The 26,691-nt window shown below is 39.1% G+C and overlaps 2 protein-coding genes across 2 annotated transcripts; both read left to right on the top strand.

Moving 5' to 3' along the window:
* The first annotated feature begins 16,000 nt into the window (after nt 1-16,000).
* On the top strand, nt 16,001-17,641 carry myf6 (myogenic factor 6). Its single transcript, XM_057323766.1, has 3 exons — nt 16,001-16,571; nt 16,739-16,832; nt 16,993-17,641. Exons 1-3 carry the CDS (start codon nt 16,029-16,031, stop codon nt 17,100-17,102), a joined length of 747 nt encoding a protein of 248 aa, XP_057179749.1. The 5' UTR covers nt 16,001-16,028; the 3' UTR covers nt 17,103-17,641.
* Nucleotides 17,642-23,636: 5,995 nt separating this feature from the next.
* Nucleotides 23,637-26,396, top strand: myf5 (myogenic factor 5). The gene is made up of 3 exons (XM_057323769.1): nt 23,637-24,257; nt 25,751-25,826; nt 25,980-26,396. The coding sequence occupies exons 1-3, from the start codon at nt 23,805-23,807 to the stop codon at nt 26,162-26,164; spliced, it is 714 nt and encodes a 237-aa protein (XP_057179752.1). The 5' UTR covers nt 23,637-23,804; the 3' UTR covers nt 26,165-26,396.
* The last annotated feature ends 295 nt before the right edge of the window (nt 26,397-26,691 follow it).

The raw sequence follows: 26,691 nt of genomic DNA on the forward strand, positions 1-26,691 counted from the left end.
GCTCTGCTTTTGCCCTTTTGGGTCATCTCGAAGCCCCAGTGCCGCTGATGCCCTCAGGAGATGGACACCAAACCCTTTCGAGAGGTTACACAGTGGGTACAGGGTTCAGGGAAACCTATCCGACAACGACCACTTCATCCTTTCATCATCTTTATTTACGCATGATGTATGAAGTGTGAAATGACCCGCATTACTGATGGAGAGTCTCTGCAGAGGCATTTTTTCACAGTCGGTTCTCTAGGAGTTGATGCAACCTGCCTGAAACTCTCCCAGAGCTAAAATAAAATCACAGAGAATTTTGGCAGATTCTTCAAGCTTCCATGTAGTCGGTGTCAACCTTGCTTCAGATCTTTACATTTTCATGACAATGTGGAGCAGTTGGAGCTGTTTGTATTTGTGTTTGGTGACTTTGATGTAGGTAACGTTGCAACTCAAAATATCGAGAATGCACTAAATGTATTGCTAAGGCATAACAATTAGTTATTATTAGACATACATTTTGTACCATTCACATTGTACCAGTAGCCACCTCGTGAATTAGTTAGGAATTTACCGGAGATCAGGCTGGAACCGAAGCATGTCTGGGAAATGTGTCTGTAATATCTGCCTTGATTTAGACCTGTAATTATGCAATACTGAAAGACCTAATGATGCAATAGCAACCACTCATAACACCCTAGCCACAACATAATAACAGGCTGAAAAGTACTCAAAACACCGTAGCAACCACATAGCAACAACCTGACTCCTTTATTATGAAGACAGATGCATATGCAATCACCACACAGATTTTATTTAAAAATAAAAATCTTGTAACGGTGTTAACTGCTGCAGTCAACCAATAACTTTTGGGGTGAATGGTGACATACATGTTGTATATAATGTGTCATTTATCGCGTGCTTAAGAGCAAGCATGGTGGGCTCTGTAGTCCAAATGATGTTGACCGCCTACTCATTCCCCTCTGGGCATCTGAACACCAATTGTGGCATCTCTCCAACCGTGTGAAGAGCCTGACCAGATGAGCAAAGCCATAGGAATGCTCTCTCTGAAGGAGAAGCGCATGGGGCTTGCCACAATTTTTGTGCTCTCCAGTGAAACATGCACATATTAGTATTCTTTAATACAAGATTATAGAGTGCTGAAATATTTAGACAGCAGTATTTGATCTTTTAAAAAAATAATTGTGATGAATGGCATTGGGAAGATTATCGCTGTGCAGGATGTCTCCAACATGACATGATTCCTCCACTCTGCGTGCATGACTTTCACATGCAGGAGACAGTGAATCTCAGCACCACTTAAAAAATAGATTTGTTTCCATTTTAAGGAAAATGTGTGTGCTTGCCTTTGCATAATGATGTATTATTTATGATGTACTGTATGTAATACGATATTGGATTTTTTGCAGATATCCGGTATGCTGATAATTTACTACTTATTTTAACCGATAACCACACTGTAAAAAAATCAACTTAAAAATTGAAGGCAGCTTTTTAACTTAAGTTTTTAAGTTAAATCAATTTAGCTTTATCAGTCAATGAAACTTAAAACATATCGAACTGAATAGAAAAAATAGAATTTTAAAACTATTTTTTAAGTCAATGTAATTGAAGTTAAATTGACTTATAATGCTAATTCAATTTAACTTAAAAATGTAAAGCCGCAGAAATGTGTGTTTTTTTTTTACAGTGTGATGCCAACAGATAACAGATATTGGCCTCATATATATTTTTATTTCTTTTTTCAGAGATCTGCAGTCTTATTTCATAGACAGATTGTAATTTGTAACCTTAATATTTTCCATCTTTAACATTCTTTGTTTATTTTTCTCATCTTAAACAAAACTGCAAGACATATTAGCGTCATTTTCCGTATCACGAAGATTAAAAGATTTCAAGACATTATCAACCTTTAATATCGTATTGCCGATAATATTGTGCATCCTTAGTATTAATGTTCAAAGAATACCAAATAGCTATGTAATGCTTTAAACATCAAGCAAACACCAGTCAATATTTCCAAGATTTAGGCTTAATTTTAGGATAATTATATGGGTCACAGGAAAAGTGGTAAGTGGATTATTGAGAAGGACCGTCCACAGCGGCTCTTACACTAAAGTCACAGTGCCCCACTGTGTCACACTGTGGGTGGGATAGAGATAAAACACCGTAGACCCTTCAGTTTTGTTTTTGCTAACTGTTTGTGACCCGTTCTCAAACACACACTGGGGTGTTCTGAGGATTAGTGGCCCAAATTTTTTGTCACCTTGACAGCCAAATTTATAAACCAAGAAATGGGGGTCATCTCGAAAGAAATACAGTCGTGAGGGAGTCATGTGAGAATTTGAAAAGCTACTTTTGTGCAAAGTGTGTCCATTTGATGCTTCTAAAACACAGGCCTGTTTCTGCATGTAAATCCATGAGGAGTGCATATGTCTATATACAGTAAGTCTTAACAGAACTAGCACTAGCTTCGTGTGTGGCGTTTTGTCCCCCGACTATCCCCCGTGCCCTGAATGAAGAGGGTCAGTGGTGATCTGAGGAGGGCCGTCCTGTCCTCACCCAGACTCTCTTCACCTCCATTTCACAGTGTGAAACAACAAATTAACCAGTGGCTTCTAAATGACACCCAAACCCTCCACATGTTCAAGAAAAAAACTTTTGACCCTCCTGTGTGGTCTGACATATTGAGTGCTGTATATTCGATAGGGTGTAGAGAAGCCTCGAAACAGTTTAAAAATGTGATGCCAAACATTGTAACCATTCAATGTGTTGTCTTGAAGGAGCTCTGTTTAATGTAAACAGTAGAGTAGCCCCAAAAAGTATTATTTATGAAAATATTTTTTCAAACGATACAACAGTAGATGTAGTCTTTCCGGCATGTAAATATAGACAACTTTCTGGCATGTTATGATGTTAATGTGATGAACTACACCTGTGGTTGGGATTGGACACCTGTGTGAACTTGAGGGGAGCTGACATCATGCATTTACTAAAACTGACCTTGAAACCAGTTGGTGAAATTTAATGACAAAAAATACTCAAAATAGTGAATGTATTTGTGAGAAAAGGCTTTTTTATGCCGCTGGTGATGTAATGCAATGGAGTTCATACAATTATCAGGTTTATTATAATTTACTAAAACAATTCTGTTTATTAAAATCAAATCAAATATTGGTGTAAATATATTGGTGTAAATAGTACTTATATTATAAAATTAAAAATTAGAAATGTTGCCTCAGCAATAAACTGAAATAAGTTTAAGATGAGGCACTAAAACTCGTAACTGAAAATGAGACTTCAACTCCAATAAAAAATAAACATAAAAAATAACTTGTATATTACTACAACAAATAAACAAATAAATAATAAAATGAAAAAAAAAGTTAACAATGAAAACTAAAAATATACAAATAAAAACTAATTTAAAATATAAAAAAACTACAACAAAATCTGAAAACAAAGCATTTAATAATTCAGATTAATATATGCTTATTATTAATGTATTAAGTAAGTGTTACAGTTGTACACATAGCAATATAGCTATGCTATACGGGTGTTTTTGTGTATGTGTGTAAAGGAAAGTGAGTTGTTTATAGGAATGGGTGAATGGGGGCTGTGTTGGGGGGTGTTGTGCTCAGATTCTGGGGCCTCGCTACCGTTACACACATAAATCAGCAGAGTGTGACTAAATCCCTGGTAACAAGAGCCGGAGCTGCGGTCCCCCCGGACCCCGCAGCGCACATCAGCGTGTGAGCGCACTGAACCCACAGCCCTTACTCCAACCACAGCACGCAGGGCTAACCCAAACACTGAGGTCAGGCGCAGACCCCGCTCCCAGAGCACAAACACACACTGACACCAAGACCTAGACTCAGATAAAGCCATTAAAGCCATTAGAGACAGACATCACCTGAAATCTGCACTGGGGACCCACTGTGAGATCCAATGACGGATGGGAGGTTAAGAGCCAGAGACACACCAAAACGAAAAGCAAACATCAGTTGGTTGACTCGTGTTTGGTTATGTTTTAGTAATGCATCATCAAATGCCGTTAACTATTCGAATTTGTGCTATGGGTTAATTTAACCCCCAAATTTGTTGGGTTTGTCCCCTTTTGACCCAGCAGTGGGTTTAAAATAGCTCAATATTGTTGTGGCAGTGAATTTCGCACGAGTCTAGTGTTGTGGATTTCCTCATATTACTATTGTTCTAATATAATCTTTCATCCCAGAGAAAACCAATATTTACATTCACCGACAGTATTATAGTGTAGATTCTAAATTGTGCTCTCAATCAACCCACGCTCACCTATGTCACATAATACCTTATAACACTAAACCACACAGTATCACTCCGATCTTTACTACGTCTGAGCAGGTGGGCCTGACCACCAAGAAACTGGAAGGGCGATGGTGTAATTGTTGTCTGTGTATGCGTGTGTTCGTGTGAGGGTAAACAGCTGATCCTCCCAAATGTGTTTGTTGTTTGTATTCAGTGTTGTTTACCACCCTGCACCCTGATTGTACATGGACGAGGTCCAGCAACACTTGTCCTAGAGGAATTTGTAGAATGTGGGCTGCAGTTGGCACTGACAATAATCATCCCTCTCACGCCCCTTACCTAACACTCTTCCCAAACACACACACACACACACACACACACACACACACACACACACACACACACACACACACACACACACACACACACACACACACACACACACACACACACACACACACACACCATTCAATCCATACTCTAGGTTTACACAGTAAAACTAGACTCTGGGCCAAGTAAACCTGTTGGGAATAATTCACAAATTGTCAAGGTGGAGAAGCCCTGGATACGTTGACAATCGCAGATTCCAAAACCTGAAATGGTTGAACAAAGAAGATCCTATTTGTCACCATTATGAAGACTGGTTGGAACTCAGATTTCATTTATTGCCAAGACTAGACACATATATTGTCAAACAGACAGACACTGCATTTTAACCGCATGCCAATGGGCACTTCAGGCCTTCATCAACATGGATTATGGTGCAACTGATACATATATACAGTATATATATACAGTATATTAGGGATGTAATGATATCAAAATGCAGTACAATATTTATTGCAATATTTAAAATGACAAATGAGGACTTGGAAAAAAGTGCCATAAGTGTTTAATAAACAATTATTGAACATTGCAATGATGGACAAATTAACCATGTCATATCCTGTCTTCTTTTCTTTATCCAATCATAACTGTTGCTTTGAGGTATGAGGTATAGTATGAGATAGGTCAAACGACTTAAAACTCCCTATTATAAAATAAAAAAAATTGCACCAGCTGGACCTTGACAGAGGTAATATCTATTATATTGTTTAACATTCTCTATTAAAGGCCCGGAAGACCTGTCATTTCATACAGTCATGTGACCACGATAATATTAAGACAATTTTGCCTTTGCGATACCATGAAATTGATAATATTGTTACATCCCTAATATACAGTATATATATATATATATATATATATATGAGAAAACATTCTCTTACCGTAAACCCACATTATGGACCATCATGCAATCCATTGACTTCTAGTCTTAAAAGTAATAAAAGCAGTAAGAACGGAAGCAAAAACTATTGTTCATTGCATCTGTGCTCACTTTTGTGTCTGTTATTGTTGCTTATACTTATGTTTAGGTATTTTGAACAAACCTTAGGTATTGAACTTTGTGCAATGGATATGAATGATACCGCAAGGAGAGTATGTTATGGTGTGCTATTACTGTCTAAGTGTACACCTCATTTCTGGTCTTGCAGTCTTTCAACACAATCTCATAACTATTTTACGATCTGGCTAATTTGAATGGACTCATTTGTACATTTTAATACAATCGGCTTTCATCCCAGTGATGTTTTTTGTTCCAATGTCACAAATATCCCTTAAAAATGAACCATGGTTTTACTATAGAGGGTATTGCTCTATAGTTGTTGTGTGATTGATTGTACAAACAGATTGGGCACGAAATCAGAGTTTTTTTTAAAGGATAAAAAAAAGCAAATGAATCGCTGCAATTTGCTGAAATAAATGGAATACTGAAACCTGGATGTTTGCTAGCAATTTCACATCAGACTCCGGTCAGGTAAGTATTTGTTGAACCATACCATAATAGCGTTTTAGTCCTGGTTTCTTGAGTGTTTTACCACTCAAGGGGGCATGTTCCGGTGTGTTCACGTGGTGTTTATGTGGTGTTCACATGGGAAAGTGACGTCTCTATAGTAAATTTATAGTTACTAGGGCAGTCAAACAGTTAATCGCGATTAATCACATCCAGAATAAAAGTTTGTGTTTACATAATATATGTTTGAGTACTGTGCATATTAATTTTGTATTTATAAAAACACATGCATATGTGACAACAAAACCAGTCTTATGTGTCAATTTTTATAGATTTAAGATTTACATATCATCTGAAAGCTGGATAAATAAGTTTTCCATTGATGTATGTACAAACACTTGAGTTGTGCACGCAGATGCTGGAACGGCGTTAAGAATGAATAAAACAAACAAACAAAACTACTGAGACATTTCTCAAAATATCTCTTTTGTGTTCCTCATAAGGAGTCATATACAGGTTTTGTACGGCATGAAGGTGAATAAATGATGACAGAATTGTTATTTTTGAGTGAACTATCCCTTTAACGGCAGGTAGACAGTTCTGATAGCGCTTGGCAGGGAATTCTTGAATGACCGAGTGGGTTCCCTACTGTAGCGAGGAGGGGAGCTGCAAAAGATCAAAAGGATCAAGAGTTGTGTTTTGTTTAATGTCCACACTGCATTATGTGACATTATTGTATATTTTACCCACCGGGGTTTAGCAGGGATAACTTTCAACAAGCCATTAGCCCAAAGCTGCTTTATGTTATTACACCAGCACAAAGCAGACAGACCTAATACCACATGCCAGTAATGGCTAGTCTCTTTATCTCCTCACTACAGAAAACTATCATTCGTCAATATCCTTTTAGTTTTTTTTGGAAGCAACCAGCGTGTTCCTCAAAAGTCTGTTGTTGTTCTGCCCCATGCTTTAATTCTGTTAATCTTTGTTATAACACAGATTTGGCGTACCGGGTTACCATTTTCCACACCGCTCATATTAGGAGACTGTTCCCTACATTGCAATTATGGGAATGGTCACACTCTGGCGACTAATTGGTTTTATGGTGCCTTATCAGTCAGTCGAATCATACGCTCCCTGAGGCGAGCAAGACATTAATGATCTTTTCCAGGGTTCTACATCAAAGAGCAATCACGGAAAAAAGACCAAATTACTAGTTCGGATGAATTCGCTTGAAATTGTTTTGTTAGAAGCCGGGACGTCTACTTACAACACCGGAAAGAACAAACCAAGACGTCAAAGGGAGTGTAGTAGGCAAGATGCAGACTGAGAAGAGGCACTAGCACAAGTAAGGTCAAAGGAACAACATGAGCAATATACAGTACATAATGAAGGTTGACATAAACATATTTCATTCCGAAGAACAGCCTCCCTAAAAACGAAAATTTTGAACCTTCAGGCAATTTTCTTAGGAAGTACCACTCAATATGTCCCTTGCTAGTGGATTTTCTACGGCCTCTAATCTGAGGTGAGGTCATTGTAAATTAGCCGGCCGTTGAGACGTTAACCTTGCCGCGGTGCTAACTGACGCACATCAGCCGTTGTGCTTTGAACCCCCACCCCAAAGCCCCATCCCATCAGGAGAATAGAGATGCCATCATTAATTTCTTGGCCGGCTTTGAAACTCAAACCCTCTCATCTCCGACCTGCACGTCGGAGCTCGGTGATGATGACAGTGAGAGATGGCGTCTGTTTGCTTTGCATTAGCATAGTGGGTTCCTAGTGGAGCTTCACTGTGGGCTCTCGAGCCAGACTGGAGGCTAGTTTCAGCCACCGGAGGCCAAAGTGTAATAGAGGAGATGCTATCACACCAAGGAACGGAGCCAGAATGGTCATCAGGGACTTTGAGTCCTGGATGGGTACGGGGAACCGTGTTTGTGGAGGCTTAAGTCCACAGGGTGGAGAAAAGGGTCAGGCTTTGCACTGTGACTTGCAGTAGCCTCTGAAGAAACATTATATGAGGAACCGATTCAGCTTGTAATGCCTCATGAAGGACAAAGGGTTTTTTAGTGCCAGGACTTTTCTGTGGGGAATCCCTCAAGAAAGTTCTGATTGAAATTGTAGCCTGAAAATGCTTTAGATGTTTTGCCACTTGTTGACATTAGAAGTTGTAGATGGGACAGGAAATGATGGTGCTAAATTTTGGGGCTAACATGGCTTACAAAACTCTTTGAAATTGCAAAAGAAAGTCATATTAACACCTAATTGTAGTGAACTATTTAGTGTTTACTTTGCAGACAGCTGTAAACCTGAACGACTGTGATGTAGATATCCTGTAGCGTGTTGAAGGGTTTGGATTAGCTGCGGTGGCTGTTAATATCTTGTCTGTTTCCTGATTGTACATATGCTCAATGACCTTGTTTCCACTCCATCATGGCAAACTGGGGCACAGCAATATTTTACTCATAGTGGGACTTGACCGTTGATCTTGTGGGTGGATGAGGTCACAACCCAGGTGAGGCATTGTCATCGCTGTCATGACGTGGCAAATTAACTTCCAGTTGTTGGATTTCTAGGTGTGAAGAGAGGTAATATACGTGTTGTCCGTCATGCTGAGTGAACCTTTAACTGAAATCTGCCCGTGATGTTGGAGCTCAGATCTATGCATGAGGAGTTCAGAGTTCATTCTTACCCACAATCTATTTGTAGCTGTGTGTGTCATCACCGATGCAGAAAATATAACTCAGTATTGACCAAAAACATTCCTGTAGTGGTAGAGGAGTTGGGCATGGTGCTAGAGATGCTACGATCATGGGTTTAATTCCCAGGAAACATCTGAATTGTTAAAAAATGTATTTTTTTAATGCAATGTAAATAGCTTTGAACAAAGGTTTCTGCGTAATACACTACATTTTCAAAACAATACCCAGAGTCATCTCATTTGTTTTCAGAGATATTTAAGGATGAAGTACACATACATTATTAGAAACATTTTTAGAAACTATTAGATACATTTATTATTATATACATATATAATCATATATAGCAAATCATAGATTTTCCCCTGATTTACAGAAGACGCCCAGTAAAATGTAATTCAGTGTTACAATCTTGTCAGGCACATTTAAAACAAAAATCAATTTATGACATCAAAAGACTAATTACTTTCACCCCAAATGCTTATTAGTTGTAAAAATTGTTTTTTACTATCCTAGGTTTTGCCCATTTGTCATTTAAAGCACAATAAAATGTACAGTAATATGCTCCCTTATTATTTTTCTTTTATATATTTTTACGTCAGAATAATCATGTTGTTTGAATTTGTACATAAATATTGTGTGACACTGAATGACAATGTAACATTATTTCAACCAAATTTTGACATTTTATTCTCCAAAAACCTAAAAACCATTAAGTGGACATTTTTCTATTTTTTCTATTTTGACCTGTTTGTCCAGTTTTCAATTTCTGCAAAAAAAAGCAAATAAAAACAATGTTTTTATTTGAAATATGGAAAAAATATCGTTAGTAGCTCACTGAATGAAACAAAAATGATAATTTTACCTAAACACACACCTGTAAATAGTAAATTCAGAAAAACTAAAATGGTGCTTTGAAATGGTCTCTCATCTTGTCTTGCTTTTCTTGAGCTAGTGGCAGAACCATGACAGAACCTCTTGTTTCATGTGGAGAGGGGAATTTTGGCACTGATTGCCTTCCATACTCTCCAGGTCTGTCATTGTTCCTGCCCTCTTGTTTCCTCGTTAGTGATAATTATTAGTTCATGCCCCGCACCTGTCCCCTCTTGATTTGTCCCCTTATTTAATGCCCCTGTGTCCTCTGTCTTGTGCTGGATCATTGTACTGTTGTGTTCATGTCATTGTGACTCCTGACAATATATAGCCAGTGTATAATATCTATTTATTTATTACTTTAATTTGTCCATTTTAAACTTACATTAGTTAACAATGTGCGTCTCTCTGAAGCTTCCTGTAGAGTATTGTCATGTGTATTTATATCTCAACTGCAATGCAATCTCCCACATCTGTGTGTGTAAATTGTATACACAAGGACACTGACTCAAAGCCTAGTGTTACATAATGGAAAGTTGGCATTACAACACAATGATGCCCAGCACATATTATATCAATTCTATTGCCAGAGTCAGTAACGCAAACAGACATGTAAAGGCAGTGTCTTTAATACTTTAAAACTTTTTAATTGAATAATAGTTTATAGTAGTATGCGGTATCTGATAGAAATTTATTTAAGTTGTGTACTGACTTCTTTTAATGAGTGTCTTCTTTGTACTCACTTATTTATGCACAGTTATAATTTCTGGTGCATTTGTGATTGTAAAAATGTGACGGTTTAAAAACCTCTTAAAATTGAACATATAAAGTTGTGGAGCGTTTAGTGTCTTAAGGTCTTTTAGCTTTTTGAGAATTTACTTTCAGTTTTGTTAAAGCTGCAATCCGTAACGTTTTGATTAAAAAATAAACACAAAAATCAGTTAAAGTAAGAGTACTGTATATTAAAACATGTTAAAAAATGTGTCTCTACTTTACCGTAATTTGCAATGATAAGATTATAGTAATAATTTTAAAGTTAAGCTGTCGGGTACGATTTTGTGGGAAATGTCGATTTGACCACATTTGACTTCAACCCACACAAAGATAAGGGTGGCGATAAAGAGGTTACCAAATGCACCATTAAAGGTCCAGTGTATTAAATTTAGCAGCATATAGCGGTGAGGTTCCGAATTGCAACCAACGGCTCATTATCGAAGCACTACAGAGGCTGACAGAGGATTAAGATGTTTTCACGTTTTCTTTTTTTTTTGCCGAAAGAGATAACGTATGTACGAAACGCGCTCTGTAGAGCAGTTTGTTTGTTTAGGGCTATAGAAACAATATGGTAAATTCCATGCAAGGGGACCCGCGGTGTATGTAGATAGAAATAGCTCGTTCTAAGGTCATAAAACATAACCCTTCATTATGTAAGGTCTTTACACACCTCTGAAGACATAGTTATGTATATTATATTTGTCGTGATTCTGCCTCATCTTGTCATGTCTGTCTTGATCTAGTGGCAGAATCACGGCAGGATCCCTTGTTATATGAGGAGAGAGACGTTTTGGCCCTGTGGGCCTTCCATATTCTCCCTCTCTCCGGTGTTGCGTCTTTTAGCCCCGCCCTCTCGTTCCCTTGTCAACTTCTCCTTAGTGTTTAATCCCCGTCACCTTCCCGTCACCCTCCCTGTATTATTATCCCTCGTTTGTATTCCCCTATATATTGACCTCGTGTCTCTTGTCTTGTGCTGATTCGTTTTGTGCTACTTTGTACTGTTTTGTACTGTTTGGATTACCTCGTATTCTCAGTGTTCCTCGTCATTGTAAGTGTTACGTTTTGCTCTGCCTAGTCTTGTGTGTGTAGTTAGTTTAGTCCTGTCTAAGTTTCATGCAGTTTAGTTAGTTGCCTTGCCTCGTCTGTTTTATTCCCCCTCGAGGGTGTTTTGCTTTGTGTTTTGTGTAAATAAACCTGTGTTTCCGTCCACCGTTGTCTGCACCTGGGTCCTCATTTCCACAATCATGACAGAACGAATCAGCCAACAGAGGACCCAGCAGACAGCGAGTTCCACCTCCTTGGCGGCCCTGCGGAGCCGTCAGGCTCACATCTTGTACGGCCTCCGGCAGAAGGGGGCGGACATCAGGGACTTCGCCTGGGAGTTCCTAGCCTCTGCGGGCAATTCGGGGTTCACCGAGGAGGAACTCAAAGTCATTTTTAACGGCTGCCTCGATGAACCCCTCAAGCCCTCAGAGGTAAGGATGCTGAGACCCTACCACGCCGGGAACTCCACCACCCCTGACCCCCATACCGGAGGACCGCATCCTGGCTGTGGTTTCCCTGGAGGACCCCGCACCTTCTGCCTCATCCCCTGCTACCTCGTCACCACCAGTCACCCTCTGTGGCAAGCGGGGGAGGAGAGTGTCCTCGGGGTCCTCTTCAGAAGCATCCCAGCCGGAACTAGCCGCGCCCTTCACCTCCTTCTTGCAGCCAACCACCAGGCGAGTGGTTCGGCTCAAGAGGAAGAGGCAACGGCGGGCAGCACGGGGCCTGTCCCAGCCGGCATCCAGTCCGGTTTCCAGTCCGGTTTCCAGTCCATTGTCCAGTCCAGTGCTGCCGGTGTCCAGTCCGGTGCTTCCGGCCAAGCCGGCCTTCCAGCCGGCCTTCCTGCCGGCGACTCAGCTGGTCTTCCAGTCGGTGACTCAGCCGGCCTTCCAGTCGGTGACTCAGCCGGCGTTACGACCGGTGTTCCAGCCAGCCTTCCAGCTGGTGTTCCAACCGGCCTTCCAGCCGGTGACTTAGCCGGCGCCCAGCCTTGTCCGGCCGACATTCCAGTCGGCAGTTCCCCCCAGGACTTCCCCCACTAAGTCCCCCAGGACTCCGCGCTCTCCAGCGCCCCCAGGGACTAAGACTGTTCCCCCTTGTCCCAACCTATGTGGACTTCCCCCCATGAACTCATGTGTTTCCCCACCCCCCCTCCCTTGTTTGTTATTTTTATTGACCCACCCCAACCCATAGGGTTATGTTTGCTTGTTTGCCGTTGATTTTATTTACTATGTCTTGTTGGATTTTGTCTTTGTCACTGTCAGTCTTGTTCTGTTTGTCACCTTGAGGAGCGTCAGGATATCGCTCCTTAAGGCGGGGGTTCTGTCGTGATTCTGCCTCATCTTGTCATGTCTGTCTTGATCTTGTGGCAGAATCACGGCAGGATCCCTTGTTATATGTGGAGATAGACGTTTTGGCCCTGTGGGCCTTCCATATTCTCCCTCTCTCCGGTATTGCGTCTTTTAGCCCCGCCCTCTCGTTCCCTCGTCAATTTCTCCTTAGTGTTTAATCCCCGTCACCTGCCCGTCACCCTCCCTGTATTATTATCCCTCGTTTGTATTCCCCTATATATTGACCTCGTGTCTCTTGTCTTGTGCTGATTCGTTTTGTGCTACTTTGTACTGTTTGGATTACCTCGTATTCTCAGTGTTCCTCGTCATTGTAAGTGTTACGGTTTGCTCTGCCTAGTCTTGTGTGTGTAGTTAGTTTAGTCCTGTCTAAGTTTCAAGTAGTTTAGTTAGTTGCCTTGTCTCGTCTGTTTTATCCCCCTCGAGGGTGTTTTGCTTTGTGTTTTGTGTAAATAAACCTGTGTTTCCGTCCACCGTTGTCTGCACCTGGGTCCTCATTTCCACGATCATGACAATATTGCATTTCTGTCAATAGGTACTCCAAAAGATTCCTCATTGGACCTTTAACGTTAAAACTCCTCTCGTCTAGCTTCTTTGTGTGTTTTTTGGTTTAGACAGATTTTTGTTTGCTTGTGTTTTTTACACACTGTATGCCAGCATTAATATATCAACATTTAATATGTGATCTATTGTCGTCCCTGAATCTCAAACCACGAACCTAAATGCTGTCTCTAATGACACATCCCTGGAGTTTAATGCCCCTTGGCAGGATATCCCATGATTCTCTATGACAGATGAAGCACCAGCTCCCTACACGTGAAGAGATTTATCAGCAGATGCTTGACACTCCAGAGACCTTTGCAGAGAGACAGATATCAAAATGATGGACTAAACAGTATTCTCATTCAGCACTTATCAAATGTAACCTTTGTTATATCCACGGAAGTCACTTTATTGAAAGGCTACACTTTCAGCTGCCTAAAGAGCCTCTCTTTAAAGTGAAGCGTGTAATTTGTTTACAATAAATACTTAACTCCTACCCCATTTTAATGTGCAAAGACATTTGGAAGCATTTCAGAGGTGGCACCCTTTTGTGCTTTCAGGTTCCTATTAAATTATAAATGACTGAATCAACATGAATGCATTAGGTTGCTTTAATGAAATTACTTTGAGGGTATTAAGAACTGCAGTTTTAGTTTTAAAGTTGCAATAGTGCCTGATCGCATTTTTTGCTTTTTCTTGTTTTCTTTATACATATATGTTCTGATTCAAATAATACATTTAAAAGCTGAGAAGCAATAAAACGCATTCAGGGCTCTTGGGCACATGGTCCCATTGGATAATCCCCTGAGATCAAATAAACATGCGTGGGCTGATCTCCCTTTGAAAAGGCTTGTAAATGAAAACTATGCTGAGTGGTGAATGACCAAGCGATGGACTTTTGACCATTGTCAATGAAGCTGTGGTGTTTAGTTATGGTCTGTAAAGCTTAATAGAAGACAGCAGTAGAACTCTGGGAAATGGTGCAGGTATCGCTTTTGCAATATAATTAAATGAATATGTTATATTTTTATTATATTAAATTAGCATGATATATTCCATGACATTATGTAAAAAACTATTTTATATATTACAAACAATTAAAAACATCAATTAAATAAAATACAAATCATGGAAATGATCAAATAAATATATACAGTTATTCTAATCATTTTATTATACTTTTTACAAATAAGGTTTTAAAAATAGAAATAATTGTGAAAGGAAATAAGTAATATTTGGATGAGCAACCATCGTGTTAAAAATGAGAAGGTGTGCACTATAGATCGGAGATTGTGACATTGCAGAAGATCATCACCTCTGTCACAGATTGTGAGATTTATGACACAATTTTCTGCCTATACAGGCCATAACCTTTCACAACATGGTAACACGATCAGGTTTTAACCCTTTACATTGCATAAGAGTAAAAAATGAGAGCCATCTTGAGCACTTGGCAGTTACCAGCTTCAGCATTTCACATACCTTACATAAAAATACATTTTGCAATTATTCCTTTTACTACAAATCAGTTTTTTGAATGCCGTAACCTGTTACCATGACAACCGAAATGATGATGCTTTATTAAAGCAAGCTTTGAGCAAGTGATTCAATTCTGACCCTGTTCCTAACTGCACTTCTACAAAGTTCATACTCTTGTATAATGTCATTTTATCTGCCTGAAGAGCAACATGAGCCGTCAACAACTCGCAGCCCTCAACGAAACATCTCACACTGATGTTGGGCAAATATGTCAGAAGACATGTAAGACATCAGAAAAGCCTTTCATGTGTTTTTTATGGATTTAAGATAAATGGTTCTAGGGCTATTTTTACTTATCATGTGTGAGCTTTTCAAAGTCATTTTGACGGCACACATTCCGTGCTATTTTAACTGGGCATGAAAACAAGAATCTCTTTACAGTATCAAGGGATTCTTGTGTGAGACAGAAGTGTGTAAGACAACCATTTTCAGTTGATTATAGCCTGTGATTTGTTTGTTATTTGGCATTTTCTGTTATAAATTAAATTGAACAGATTCACTTCATTGTTACCGAACTATACACAAATGTAAAAGTGAATGAAAGTCTTGGTTGTAACTAAGGTAGAACACAAATACACAATATACTCAACGTGCGTGGAAAATACAATATATACGTAATACTGTGTACAGAAAGTACTTTAAGCAGCTTAAGCTGAAGAAACGGTTGTTGAATGTGCATGAATCCATGAATTATATCAATTAAAAATGTAATGTACAATATGTGTGGTGTTTTTTTCTCTCACCATGGCTGAGTATCCAAGAATTCAAGTGTCCTCTGTGATTTGTAAAAAATAAAGAAATATAGATAACTTAAAACTTTTGAGTGATAATGTTGTAAATTAAACATTTTTGTTATTAAAAGTTTTTGTTGATGAAATGTTTTTGTTATCACCATAATACATTTTAGGTAACACACAAAATGTGTATCAAGGGCACTGTCATGTAAAGCGTGCCCTTTATTTTTCACACAAGCCCCTGTGGTACTGAAGGCCCATTGAAATGAGCTTGATACCCTGCAACAGCTAAGCGATGGATAGTATTTCACATTCTATATTTAAGTCCTCTGACTTGTATCACGTGGCTATTTAAATGCCAACAGTCTTACTGTCAAAACACAGCAACATGATGGACCTGTTCGAGACCAACACTTATTTTTTCAACGATTTACGTTATCTTGAGGGGGACCATGGGACCCTGGATATGCCTGGCGTGTCGCCGCTCTACGAAGAGAACGACAGCCCTCTCTCGCCGGGACCGGATCCTGTCCCTTCCGAAACTGGATGCGAGAGTAGCGGAGAAGAGCACGTCCTTGCGCCGCCAGGGCTTCAGGCGCACTGCGAGGGTCGGTGCCTTATGTGGGCTTGCAAGATCTGCAAAAGGAAGTCGGCACCGACAGACAGGAGAAAAGCCGCAACTCTGAGAGAAAGAAGGCGGCTCAAAAAGATCAACGAAGCGTTTGACGCGTTAAAGAAAAAGACGGTACCCAATCCGAACCAGAGGCTACCCAAAGTTGAGATTTTACGCAGCGCTATAAACTACATTGAGAAGCTGCAAGACCTGTTGCACACGCTGGACGAACAAGATCAAAACTCTGTCAGTGACCCTTATACATACACCGTCAAAGAAAATCATGTAAGATTAGAACATAATCTAAAGCAAACCGATATAAAAAGATCCATGCGCTCTGACAGCTGGACCCACGTGGTGCCCATACTGTACTTGAAAGTTTATTGATTTTTAATTATGCATGAATAACGACGGTGACATTTGTTGTTTTTCGATCACGTTTGAATGTCCAGGTGGCTCCTAGTGAGTGTCATTGGAAAAAGACCTGCCAAAGCTGGCAGGAGAGTCCAGATCATTCCAATTCCCATACGGCCAGTCACAGAGAAGGTTGGTAAAGAAGTTGAACAAAACTAACTTTCAATATCAATTTAAGAGTCAAATAAACTTTTAGTAAGGGCAGGTTATGTCTATCCATCAATGTTTCGTGCGCTGACCCACTGCGTAATGGCCTGTTGGTAATTCTCTGTGCGTAATGGTCTGTTTCCAGGAGGCGCAGTGGAGTCTTCGGCATCCAGCAGCCTTCGTCGACTCTCATCGATTGTTGACAGTATTGACAGTATTTCCACGGAGGACACGAAAGCTCTACCGACTCAGTAAAGCGAAGCTTAAACACTATTTCACATTTCCGACTTTGTATTTATTTCCACGCGCTAGTATTGAATGTGATAGATGACACTTTGCAATGACTTTCATCCGTACGCCAATAACAACAACACTGTTACAGTGTGAACATTCGTATTCGGATTCAAAATTATTATTCAAAATGATTATTGATGAAAGTTATTATGACGTTACAATGTATTCTGTCTATTATCTTTAATATTTCGACCATCCGTTTGACAATTCCAGGCTTTTTCCATGATCATCTGAATTTTTCCATAAAAAAGGTCAAATGAACACTCACTGTGTATATATAATCCACACTCTCAAAGTGTGGATTATATAAACACTGTGAGAGTTAATTTGACCCTTTTTAACACTGGTGATTTTGCAGTGTGAGAATTTATATGGTCTTCCTAAACTGCATATGTAAATATTTTGTAATATATTGCTGTTACTTAAATTATTTTATAAATTATAAAGAGGAAAATACCTTTGAGAGCACTTGACCATTGCCGGATATCTATCCAACATTAAACAGGAAATTGTAGAATTCAAAGATGTACTCTGTTATTTAACTAGTTTTATTGCATTTTTATTCTTTTTTTTTTACAATTAATATGAATGCAGTGTTTCTCTGTGATTATTTAAGGTTACAGTGTCACTAAATGTGTGCCTGCGCTTCACTTCAATGAAATATTTCCCGATTTTGAGATATACAATTGAGACAAAATATTCAACAACTAAAGAGATTCGGCTAATTTGAATTTATTCAGCATTCATGTAATATCATCCTAGCCCTGGGAAAGCTAGTATAGCTCGGAATGATGGCCAGCCATCAAATGTCCTCATCAAACCCATTGAACTGAAGCCCTCCGTATCACCAGCCTTGACCAGTTGAGCTAACAGCTCTTCCAGATTTACAAGTATTAACAGAGTGTAAAATATGACTGGCCCTGAAATAGCCCCGGCCTGTTAGTTCCAGCTGGCAGAGCAGGACACAGGGCTGGCTGCAAAGAATTTAGTCCCCTCCGAACACCCAGTATCTATTTTGTCTCATGATTAAAAGTAGAAGTTTGGTCAGGGGAAAATATTGCAAAGCCACAAGCAACATGACAGCTATCATACCGTTGCGAGCTGTGAGGGTTTTCCTCTGGAATAAAGCATTAGGTTGCATTGCTAGAGATTTAAGTAGCATCATGCCATGATGAATTTGCATACTTGCTTGCGTGGGTTTCTGTGTGTGCAGTTGCGACTAATACTGTCTGGCAATTATCCAGTGGTGGGGTTGATTTGTTGGTGTTCCCAAGTAGCACTGCAGCTTTTCCATCTTGCACAGCATGCTATCTGTCAGGAATAACTCTCTGATCTTTCCATTTAACACACTAGCACCTTTGACCTCATCACACACGCAAGTAAAATATGTACTCAAACTCTTGAAATGACCAGTGACCTACACAGTGCACATCTGGGAAACTATCCAAGGGCAATCTGGTATATTTGATATAGACCTTAAAGCAAATATTACCAATGCAGACTGCATCATGACAACATTTTTAACTGGAAATTTAAACATGAATGAAATGTATGATTTTGAATGAAAAAATGAAATGTATGCCTTATTATATTCAACACTATGTTTCCCAGACAGAGTTTAAGTCTATAGGCCCGACATGTTTGATCCATGTTTGAGCTTAATTTGAGCTTTTGAGCTTATACCAGTGTCGTTTTTGTCTCAAGATGCACACCAGTAAAGTTTTTTTCTTAAGCATGGTGAAAACCCAATTGTCCTAATTTAACTCAACTTAATCCTGTCTTAATCTAAACCCTATCTGGAAATTTAGTTCCATACTAAAAAAATAAGTTTGTGACATGAACTTATTAATACAAAATGTCAGATTTCCTTGCTTTTTCTAAACATTCCCAGCACATTCTCTCTAGAATGACATGCATCATTAGGTCTTGCACCTAAATATAAAAATAATCATTGAACCAAAAGTCGACAAACTAAATGCGAACGATAAGAATTACTAAAATAAGTCAATTTCTTAATTAAACTTTCTAAAACTTTTATAATGGGGCTGTATCAATATCACAGTTTCGTTTCATGGCTACCGTGACCGTGACCATTTCCAGTAACAGTATTCTCCCAATATCTATTTAAATAGTTCTTTTTAAATTAACAAATGCTATCAGTCAAATTCATCTTTAATTTAGTTTATTTTGTGTTTCCTGATTTTTTGGCCAACAAATCACACTTCAAATTTGAGTGTAAGGATTAGATGCAACCATTGTGGCTCTTAGGGCATAACTTTTAATAGCTGCAAAATTATTTAAAATATTATAATATGTGCAGATTTAACACAATAGCGATGATCATGGTATTTAATATCAAGGTTATTGACAATACCGTGTCAATACTGTGACCCCTAGCTCATAATATCATTTTTATTGCAAAGCATATTCAAATTGAAAGTTGCAAACTAAAGGCACTCCTATTGTTTCTGCTTATTCAGTATTGTATCTAAACAAACAGTAACTAAAGACTATATCAGCAAATTGTTTGATACACCTTACGATAATGGAATTAATACTTCAGTCAGTGTCAACAAAGTTAAATCCGCTGCTTTGGTGACTGCACATTTTGGGAGATTGTCTGATAAATTGATATTAAGAGCAGGACACTTCAAAGCAGCGCTCTCCTCTCAAAGAGCCAGACTGTAACCAGATAGCTCTGTCTACACTGTTGTTTTAATAGGATCTCAAATGTAGAGAGGGTGTGATTTTATGAGGTTTTCTCTCACTCAGATGCCTGCGTTGCTCCTTCAGCATAAGAAAAATTACATTCGAAAGCTCCTGACAGATTCATTACGCGGTTTGCATCAGAGCATACTCTGAAATGCATAATGAGTAAAAATCGGACATTCGTTATCATTAACCATCCATCTGAGGCACAATGAAGGGGATTATAACGTCAGTTCTTCCTGGATTCATCTTAGACGAGCGTTTATTTCCCACAAGTCTTGCATGATTTGGAACAAGTAATGATTTTTAAAGAGGACACAGACCTTGGTACCTTGACAGCTTAAAGCAGGGTTTAAAAAACTGTTGAGATCTCTTTTGTATGACTCGTGAGTTATTCTCTCAGGAGGCTAAAGCAGATAGGAGACTCTATTTGCACCCAATTTCACCTCATTTCTGTAATAATAATGCAGTTATTTTCCATCTCACATACAAAAATCCTTTTCCATCAGGATTTTTGAGGATAAAGTGATGAGATTTGACATTAAAGAGAGAGAAATTTTGAACAGTTGTTAAGGTACACCGCCAAGCCTGCTAAAATAGGAAGAGAAAAGGAGATTTAGTGACACTCCTTTGAATATTGAGGCCTTTGTAATGTCCAACATCATGGAGCGGACGGAAAGCTTCCTCTAGCTGCCAGACAAATGCTGTTGCCAATCACACAATCTGATCATGTGATCAAATATGATACTGTTATTGCTGATGGAAAACATCCAACCAACGGCTGGTCTTGGCAGAAGAAGGATGAAATGAAAAATAGGAGGATTGACTAAACTGTGGAATGATAAGGTTCTCTATTCTTCGTTTTCTCAAAGATCTTTTTATTCAGTACAATCATTACACAATATTGAGGAGACCTTTTCTCCAAAAGAAAAAGGTGTCCAAATGGAGTCTTGTAAGTGTTAAAAAGATCAATACTACATCAATACTAATGAAAAAAGTAAAGCAATCATGAAACAAACATTACATAATAGCAATTGATTTTAGCCGTATGCATTCTTTTTACATAAAACAACTTGCTCTGAACTAACATAAAACAACTTTGCAGTTGAAATCTATTTATTATCTTGAATGCATGCCATATGGCTCCAATGACTTGTTCAGACTTGTTTACCCAAGCAACAATACAAAAATGTAATAGTTTAAAATTGAAGAGGTTAGAATTTATAAAATATTTTACTAATAAGAGAGCTTTTTTATACATAACCACATCTAAATTATATGTATTTGTATTATTGGGGTTTGGGCTTTTTATGGCTACTGAGATGTAGCATCTACAGTATCAACATTTTATCTCCGATTTCCCCATAATTGGTTAAATAGATTGAACAAAAGTGAAAGAATATGTGCTTTTTAAAACACAAAAGTTTTCACATACTAGAAGCTTAAATTGAGAGGCACTGGGAAAGAAACATTAAAGCTCACCCTCTGCCCTACACTTAACACGGTCTCTGACCCCTGACAACAATCCTTAACGAAACCCCAAAGTTCCCCTGAGACAACACAATCTTCCCAAATCTCAGAGCAGGTTTTCTTGCTCTCTCAACACAGCAGTCTCAAGGACCGATGCGCTTTCGCCATATGCTTACGCAATCTTAGTTGGACTCAGTTATCGACTGCTGTCAGGTTTTCTCGTTGCTCACGTTGTTAACAGTCAATAGTCTTTGATCTGAACGACAGCTAAGCAGAATTATCCCTGACAATGTCTTCTTCAGCTGTGCGCAATACAAACTGCACCGGCTATTCGTGTTTTCTTAGGTGCGCACGGTTCCCAGACACTGGAGAGGCCAAACGTTTTAGCACGTTGTGAGAAATATCCGCATTGTATCTTTATTAGCTGTCAACGCTAATTGCTCCAGTAATGACCTACAGCAATAGAAGGAGATTTTAAAGCTCTTTTCATTCGTTTTTGTTCCAAACAACCTGTGACCTTATATGTCGCAGTTGTCTTTACGCACCAATCAAGCTACTTAACTTGATCTTAAAATAAAATAAAAATACTACAATACTTTCAAAAGAGTGTAATAATCCTAAAAGTATTTTACGTCATGCACCAGGAAAGGTAACATTCATGTCGGAATTTCCTTTACGCATCATTTGTAAGCTGTTTAATTTGATCTAAACATAAAGCGTAATTAAATGTGGGTTAACAAACGACTAAAACCACAGCTAAAGACTTTCCAATGTTATTGAAAACGTGCGTTTAGTGCAGTAGGAATTGTCCATTGGGAAAATCAGCCAAAGTTTTATTAAAGGAAAAGTTTAGTAATAATGTTTTTTTTCGGATTGGTTATAATCTGTACCATAGTTTACAACAAATATTATGGCTACTGTATAGTAAAACCATTTAATTTGGCGTTAATTTCAGTTAATTTTTGTAAATGGTAACTTAAGACTGACATTAAAGTTATACCCTGTATATAAAGTGCGCAATTATGCATAAATATTACGTTAAAATGTAACCTTAACATATATATATATATATATATATATATAAACGTATTCAAATGTATACAAAACACAATGTGCAGCCTAAGCCCACTTACGCATTAATAATATTGCAAAATGTGTGTTTTCATGCTTTGGTTTTGACCATTTTAATGCGCTTTTTGCAGTTTACTTAGACAACTTAATGTTTATAAAAACAAACATCCAAGCTTTCCAATTAATATGAGGTCACAGAAACGGCATACACAATTATGCCACGGTAAAGAAATCTGCTTAGAACATTTTACTCCTACGCAAAGTTTCATTTTCAGTGGACCTTTTATGGATAATGACACGCATTTTCTAACATAGGTACACGCGATTGAATTTCACCTAAGAAACCCAAAGAGATTCCGCCACACAGTCGTTAATGACCTACTTAGAGATTTAATGAGCTAAATAACACGTACACGCTGTCTGTGACACCTACACAGTCCGGATCTTAAGTTCTGGTGCTGTGAGTGTGCACGCGCGCGCTTCTGAAACGTAACACCGGCCCATCCAGCTGGGCCGCATCTGCAACGCTGCTCTGTCCTCATGCGTAAAATTAGCCAGCAAACTCTTAAACATGAGTCATTCTTGACCATTTCGTTTCAAGGTAATAGAAATGACATTTATGTGTTTGGTTTTACCTTTCATTGGACCTTCACTTCTGGCAAACAGAGATTAAACTCATCTCTGCCACATAACGCTTTGAAGTTGAACCTTTTGGTGGCCTCGTGCATGTTTTACGTTCATATCTATGCATTTGGAATAGGCATAATCTTCTATCTAAAGCAACTTACAGTGCATTTGATCTATATTTGAAATGTGTGTTTCTTGGGACTGAACCCATGCGATGCTAACACTATCCATTTGATTACATTTGAAGATTCTTAATATTCTTTTAAATAATAATAATTCAAGGTATTTTGGGAGACAAATGAGGGTCTACAGATACAAATTATATATGTATATATATATATATATATATATATTTATTTATATAATATTTTGTTATATAATATATACTGTTTTATATATTAATATAATATTATATTATAGAATATATTAAGTATGCAGACCTAATTGTAAAGAAAAATGCAAGAAAAATCTACTTGTTGTCTATACAAAAATGTTAATTGATGATAATTCCCTCTTGTAATAAGCATCCCACAGCAAAGCTGTTGAGCTGAGTGAGAAACCACCCCTTCACACAGATGTGGGAAACACAGTGGGGTGTTGGGTTTGGGAGTTAGGGGGGTCACTGAGCTCTGACTTGGCCAATGGGGCACGGTCATTAGGGCTGACCAATGTAGGCCCCAGCCTCCACACAGGGCACTATAAGAGGGGCTGGATGGCAACAGAGAAATCACATCACTCAGAGGTTGCCCCTTTACCACAAAAGCTCCTAAACATCACTCTCCAACCATGGACGTATTCTCCACATCCCAGATCTTCTACGACAGCGCCTGCGCCTCGTCCCCTGAAGATTTGGAGTTTGGCCCCGGAGGCGAGCTCACTGGATCCGAGGAGGACGAGCACATTCGGGCCCCCGGTGCCCCGCACCAGCCAGGTCACTGCTTGCAGTGGGCATGCAAAGCTTGCAAGCGCAAAGCCAGCACTGTGGATCGGCGGAGGGCCGCCACCATGAGGGAACGTCGCAGGCTGAAGAAGGTGAACCACGCTTTTGAGGCTCTCCGGCGGTGCACCTCGGCTAACCCAAGCCAACGTCTTCCAAAAGTTGAGATCCTGAGGAACGCCATCCACTACATCGAGAGCCTCCAGGAGCTGCTCCGAGAACAGGTGGAGAACTACTACAGCCTGCCTAAGGAAAGCAGCTCCGAACCTTCTAGTCCGTCCTCCAGCTGTTCGGAGAGCATGGTAAATATTATGTTCACTTTAGCAATGTTTTATTGTACACTCTTAAAAATGAAGATGCCTAAAACGTTCTTCACAGCGATGCCATAGAAGAACCATCTTTGGTTCCACAAAGAACCATTCCATTTCTTACCTTGTTATAATCCGAAGAACCTTTTTTCGCCACAAAGAACCTTTTGTGAAACAGAAAGGTTCTTCGGATGTTAAAGGTTCTTTCTGGAACCATTTAGACGAAAAAATGTTTTTCAATGGCATCGTAAAGCACCATTATTTTTAAGAGTGTAGGGTGAAGAATGACAACCGTTATAACAGCTAAGGGTAGAAATGCACAGGAAAAGCTTTTTGAATGTAGATGTCGTGCCATCTTTTGTGTACGAGGTCGGATGTCTTTCCCTTTGCCCTTGGCTCCACACTTTTTCATCTTTATGTTTTTATCTCTATGGCACCCAGGGGATTCTATCCTTCAATATGAGTCAGGGCTGTCTCACACCCAGCATGGCAAAAATAAATTGCCATCCACATCTGTCTCCTGTTTTACACCGAGATATAAGCTTACTAGTTTATGTCAGTGCTCTTAAAAATCGCCTTATTTCTAGTCAGGCGTGACACTCGGCTCCTCTGTGTTTAATAGTGGTTTGCTAAGCTAGCATTTTAGCTAATAGCTCAAATAAAGATGCGTTGGTGTGGCTAAAGTCATTAAGGATTCACAGACATATTTCTCTTTTATTTATTTTCAAATGACTTAGAAGGAAGGCCTTGTAAAGTTTTCAAATGTTTTGTGAGGGAACCACACATATATAAATAAAATATATTTAAATGACTGTATCCTTAAATTTGTTCATGGTGTGGGGTCACTAAATGAACATTTCAAAAATCAAAAGTGAAAACCTGAACACATTAGGTTACACCAACAAAAATATGTTTTTGTGGTCAAGTTGACTAGAAATTTACCGTATATTCTACTTCTATTAGTTTGAGGCGTGGAAGCATTTTTTTGAGTTATTAGTTGACAATCTCACTGACTTCTGAGATGTCGGTTCACAAGATATTCATTACAAAATTTGGGTACTAGGGCTTAAGAATGAAGGCTACAGTAATGGCTTTCCCACTGGACTCTTTATAGCCCAATAAAGCCTCAGTAAATCCAGCCCTCAGAGGCTGGCAGGAAAGAGTCAGCCGTGCTGCATTCCTGACTGACTGCATGAGCTGCGCTGCTGCCAGGATTTTCTGCAGATTTACTCCGAGAAAGTGTCATCTTGCACAAACTGGTGTGCCTTCCACTGACTCAATCAATTCGCCATGCCTAGCGTAGGAGTTCCTCGCAAATGAGTCGGCCTATGGAAGAGAGAATTGCAGTTGAGCGCTGACCACGTGGCGCTGCTCGTTCGCTGCCCGTGGATCCAGTGTCGCGCGTGTTTTCCGTACCATGCCTCACATTGTCTAGCGTTTTAGATTTGTCTGTACTGTTGAAATAATGTTTCGTGTTGTTTCTTTAGGTTGATTGCAACAGTCCTGTATGGCCACAGATGAATCCGAACTTTGGAATTAACTACAACTTTGATGCACAACATGGTAAGAAGAAAGTTAAGATTTAAACGCCTAAATATTGGGTCTGTGTCTCCCATAGTGTCAATTGTGCTCATTGTAATATTCAGAGTTATTATTTAATTTATTCAATTCTATTTGCTGCATCACTAAACATGTCCTGTTTCTTCTCTAAACCAGCTGGTGCTGTGGACAGAAGCCTCGGAGCATCTAGTTTGCAGTGTTTGTCCAGTATTGTAGACAGGCTGTCCTCAGTAGATGCTGTTGGAATGAGAAATATGGTTGTTCGCTCACCGACTGGTAGTGATTCTCAATCCAGTTCTCCAGACAGTCCCGGCAACAGACCGGTCTACCACGTCCTGTGAGAGGGAACAAGATACTTCAACCTGTTTAGAACGTGGACCACACAGAAACTTACTGAATCCAAACTATCCACAGTATTTACATACAGACTCTAGATCTTCTTCTTTAACCATGTCACCATGTCTGAATACGTAGCATGATCACATTGACAGTGATTTTATTTATCGGTAGTAATCGCTATGGTACTAGTAAATGCTGTTTTTTAATATAAGCGTACTTAATGTTGTTTATTACCTACCAACTGTGTTGTAAATAAGATTGTATATAATGAATTTTAAATAACTATTGTATTCATGTCATGTCTTTTGTATCATATTTAATGAACATTTTTGCCTAAATAATAAATCTCAAAAAGGTTGTATTTAATATCTTGGTCGCCTTTTGACTCTAAGCGAGGGATAAAATGCTTTTGAGAGCGGTTTGAGGAAAGCAGTGGATCAGCTTCCCCGCCTGCAGCTTGCAGGACTCCATCACATGCCATTTGTCAGCTGCTAGAAAATTGCTGGAGAGAGCTGGTGGGCGTTGGAGA

The sequence above is a fragment of the Triplophysa rosa genome, linkage group LG24 (genome assembly GCF_024868665.1).
Source record: "Triplophysa rosa linkage group LG24, Trosa_1v2, whole genome shotgun sequence".
Taxonomy (NCBI): Eukaryota; Metazoa; Chordata; class Actinopteri; order Cypriniformes; family Nemacheilidae; genus Triplophysa; species Triplophysa rosa.

Excerpts from the sequence above, each read along its gene's own strand:
- myf6 (XM_057323766.1), top strand. The coding sequence starts at position 16,029 with ATGCCAACAGTCTTACTGTCAAAACACAGCAACATGATGGACCTGTTC. Across the intron at positions 16,572-16,738 it reads ACACCGTCAAAGAAAATCAT|GTGGCTCCTAGTGAGTGTCA; the intron begins GTAAGATTAGAA and ends TTGAATGTCCAG. Across the intron at positions 16,833-16,992 it reads TACGGCCAGTCACAGAGAAG|GAGGCGCAGTGGAGTCTTCG; the intron begins GTTGGTAAAGAA and ends GTCTGTTTCCAG.
- myf5 (XM_057323769.1), top strand. The coding sequence starts at position 23,805 with ATGGACGTATTCTCCACATCCCAGATCTTCTACGACAGCGCCTGCGCC. Across the intron at positions 24,258-25,750 it reads CCAGCTGTTCGGAGAGCATG|GTTGATTGCAACAGTCCTGT; the intron begins GTAAATATTATG and ends TTGTTTCTTTAG. Across the intron at positions 25,827-25,979 it reads CAACTTTGATGCACAACATG|CTGGTGCTGTGGACAGAAGC; the intron begins GTAAGAAGAAAG and ends TCTCTAAACCAG.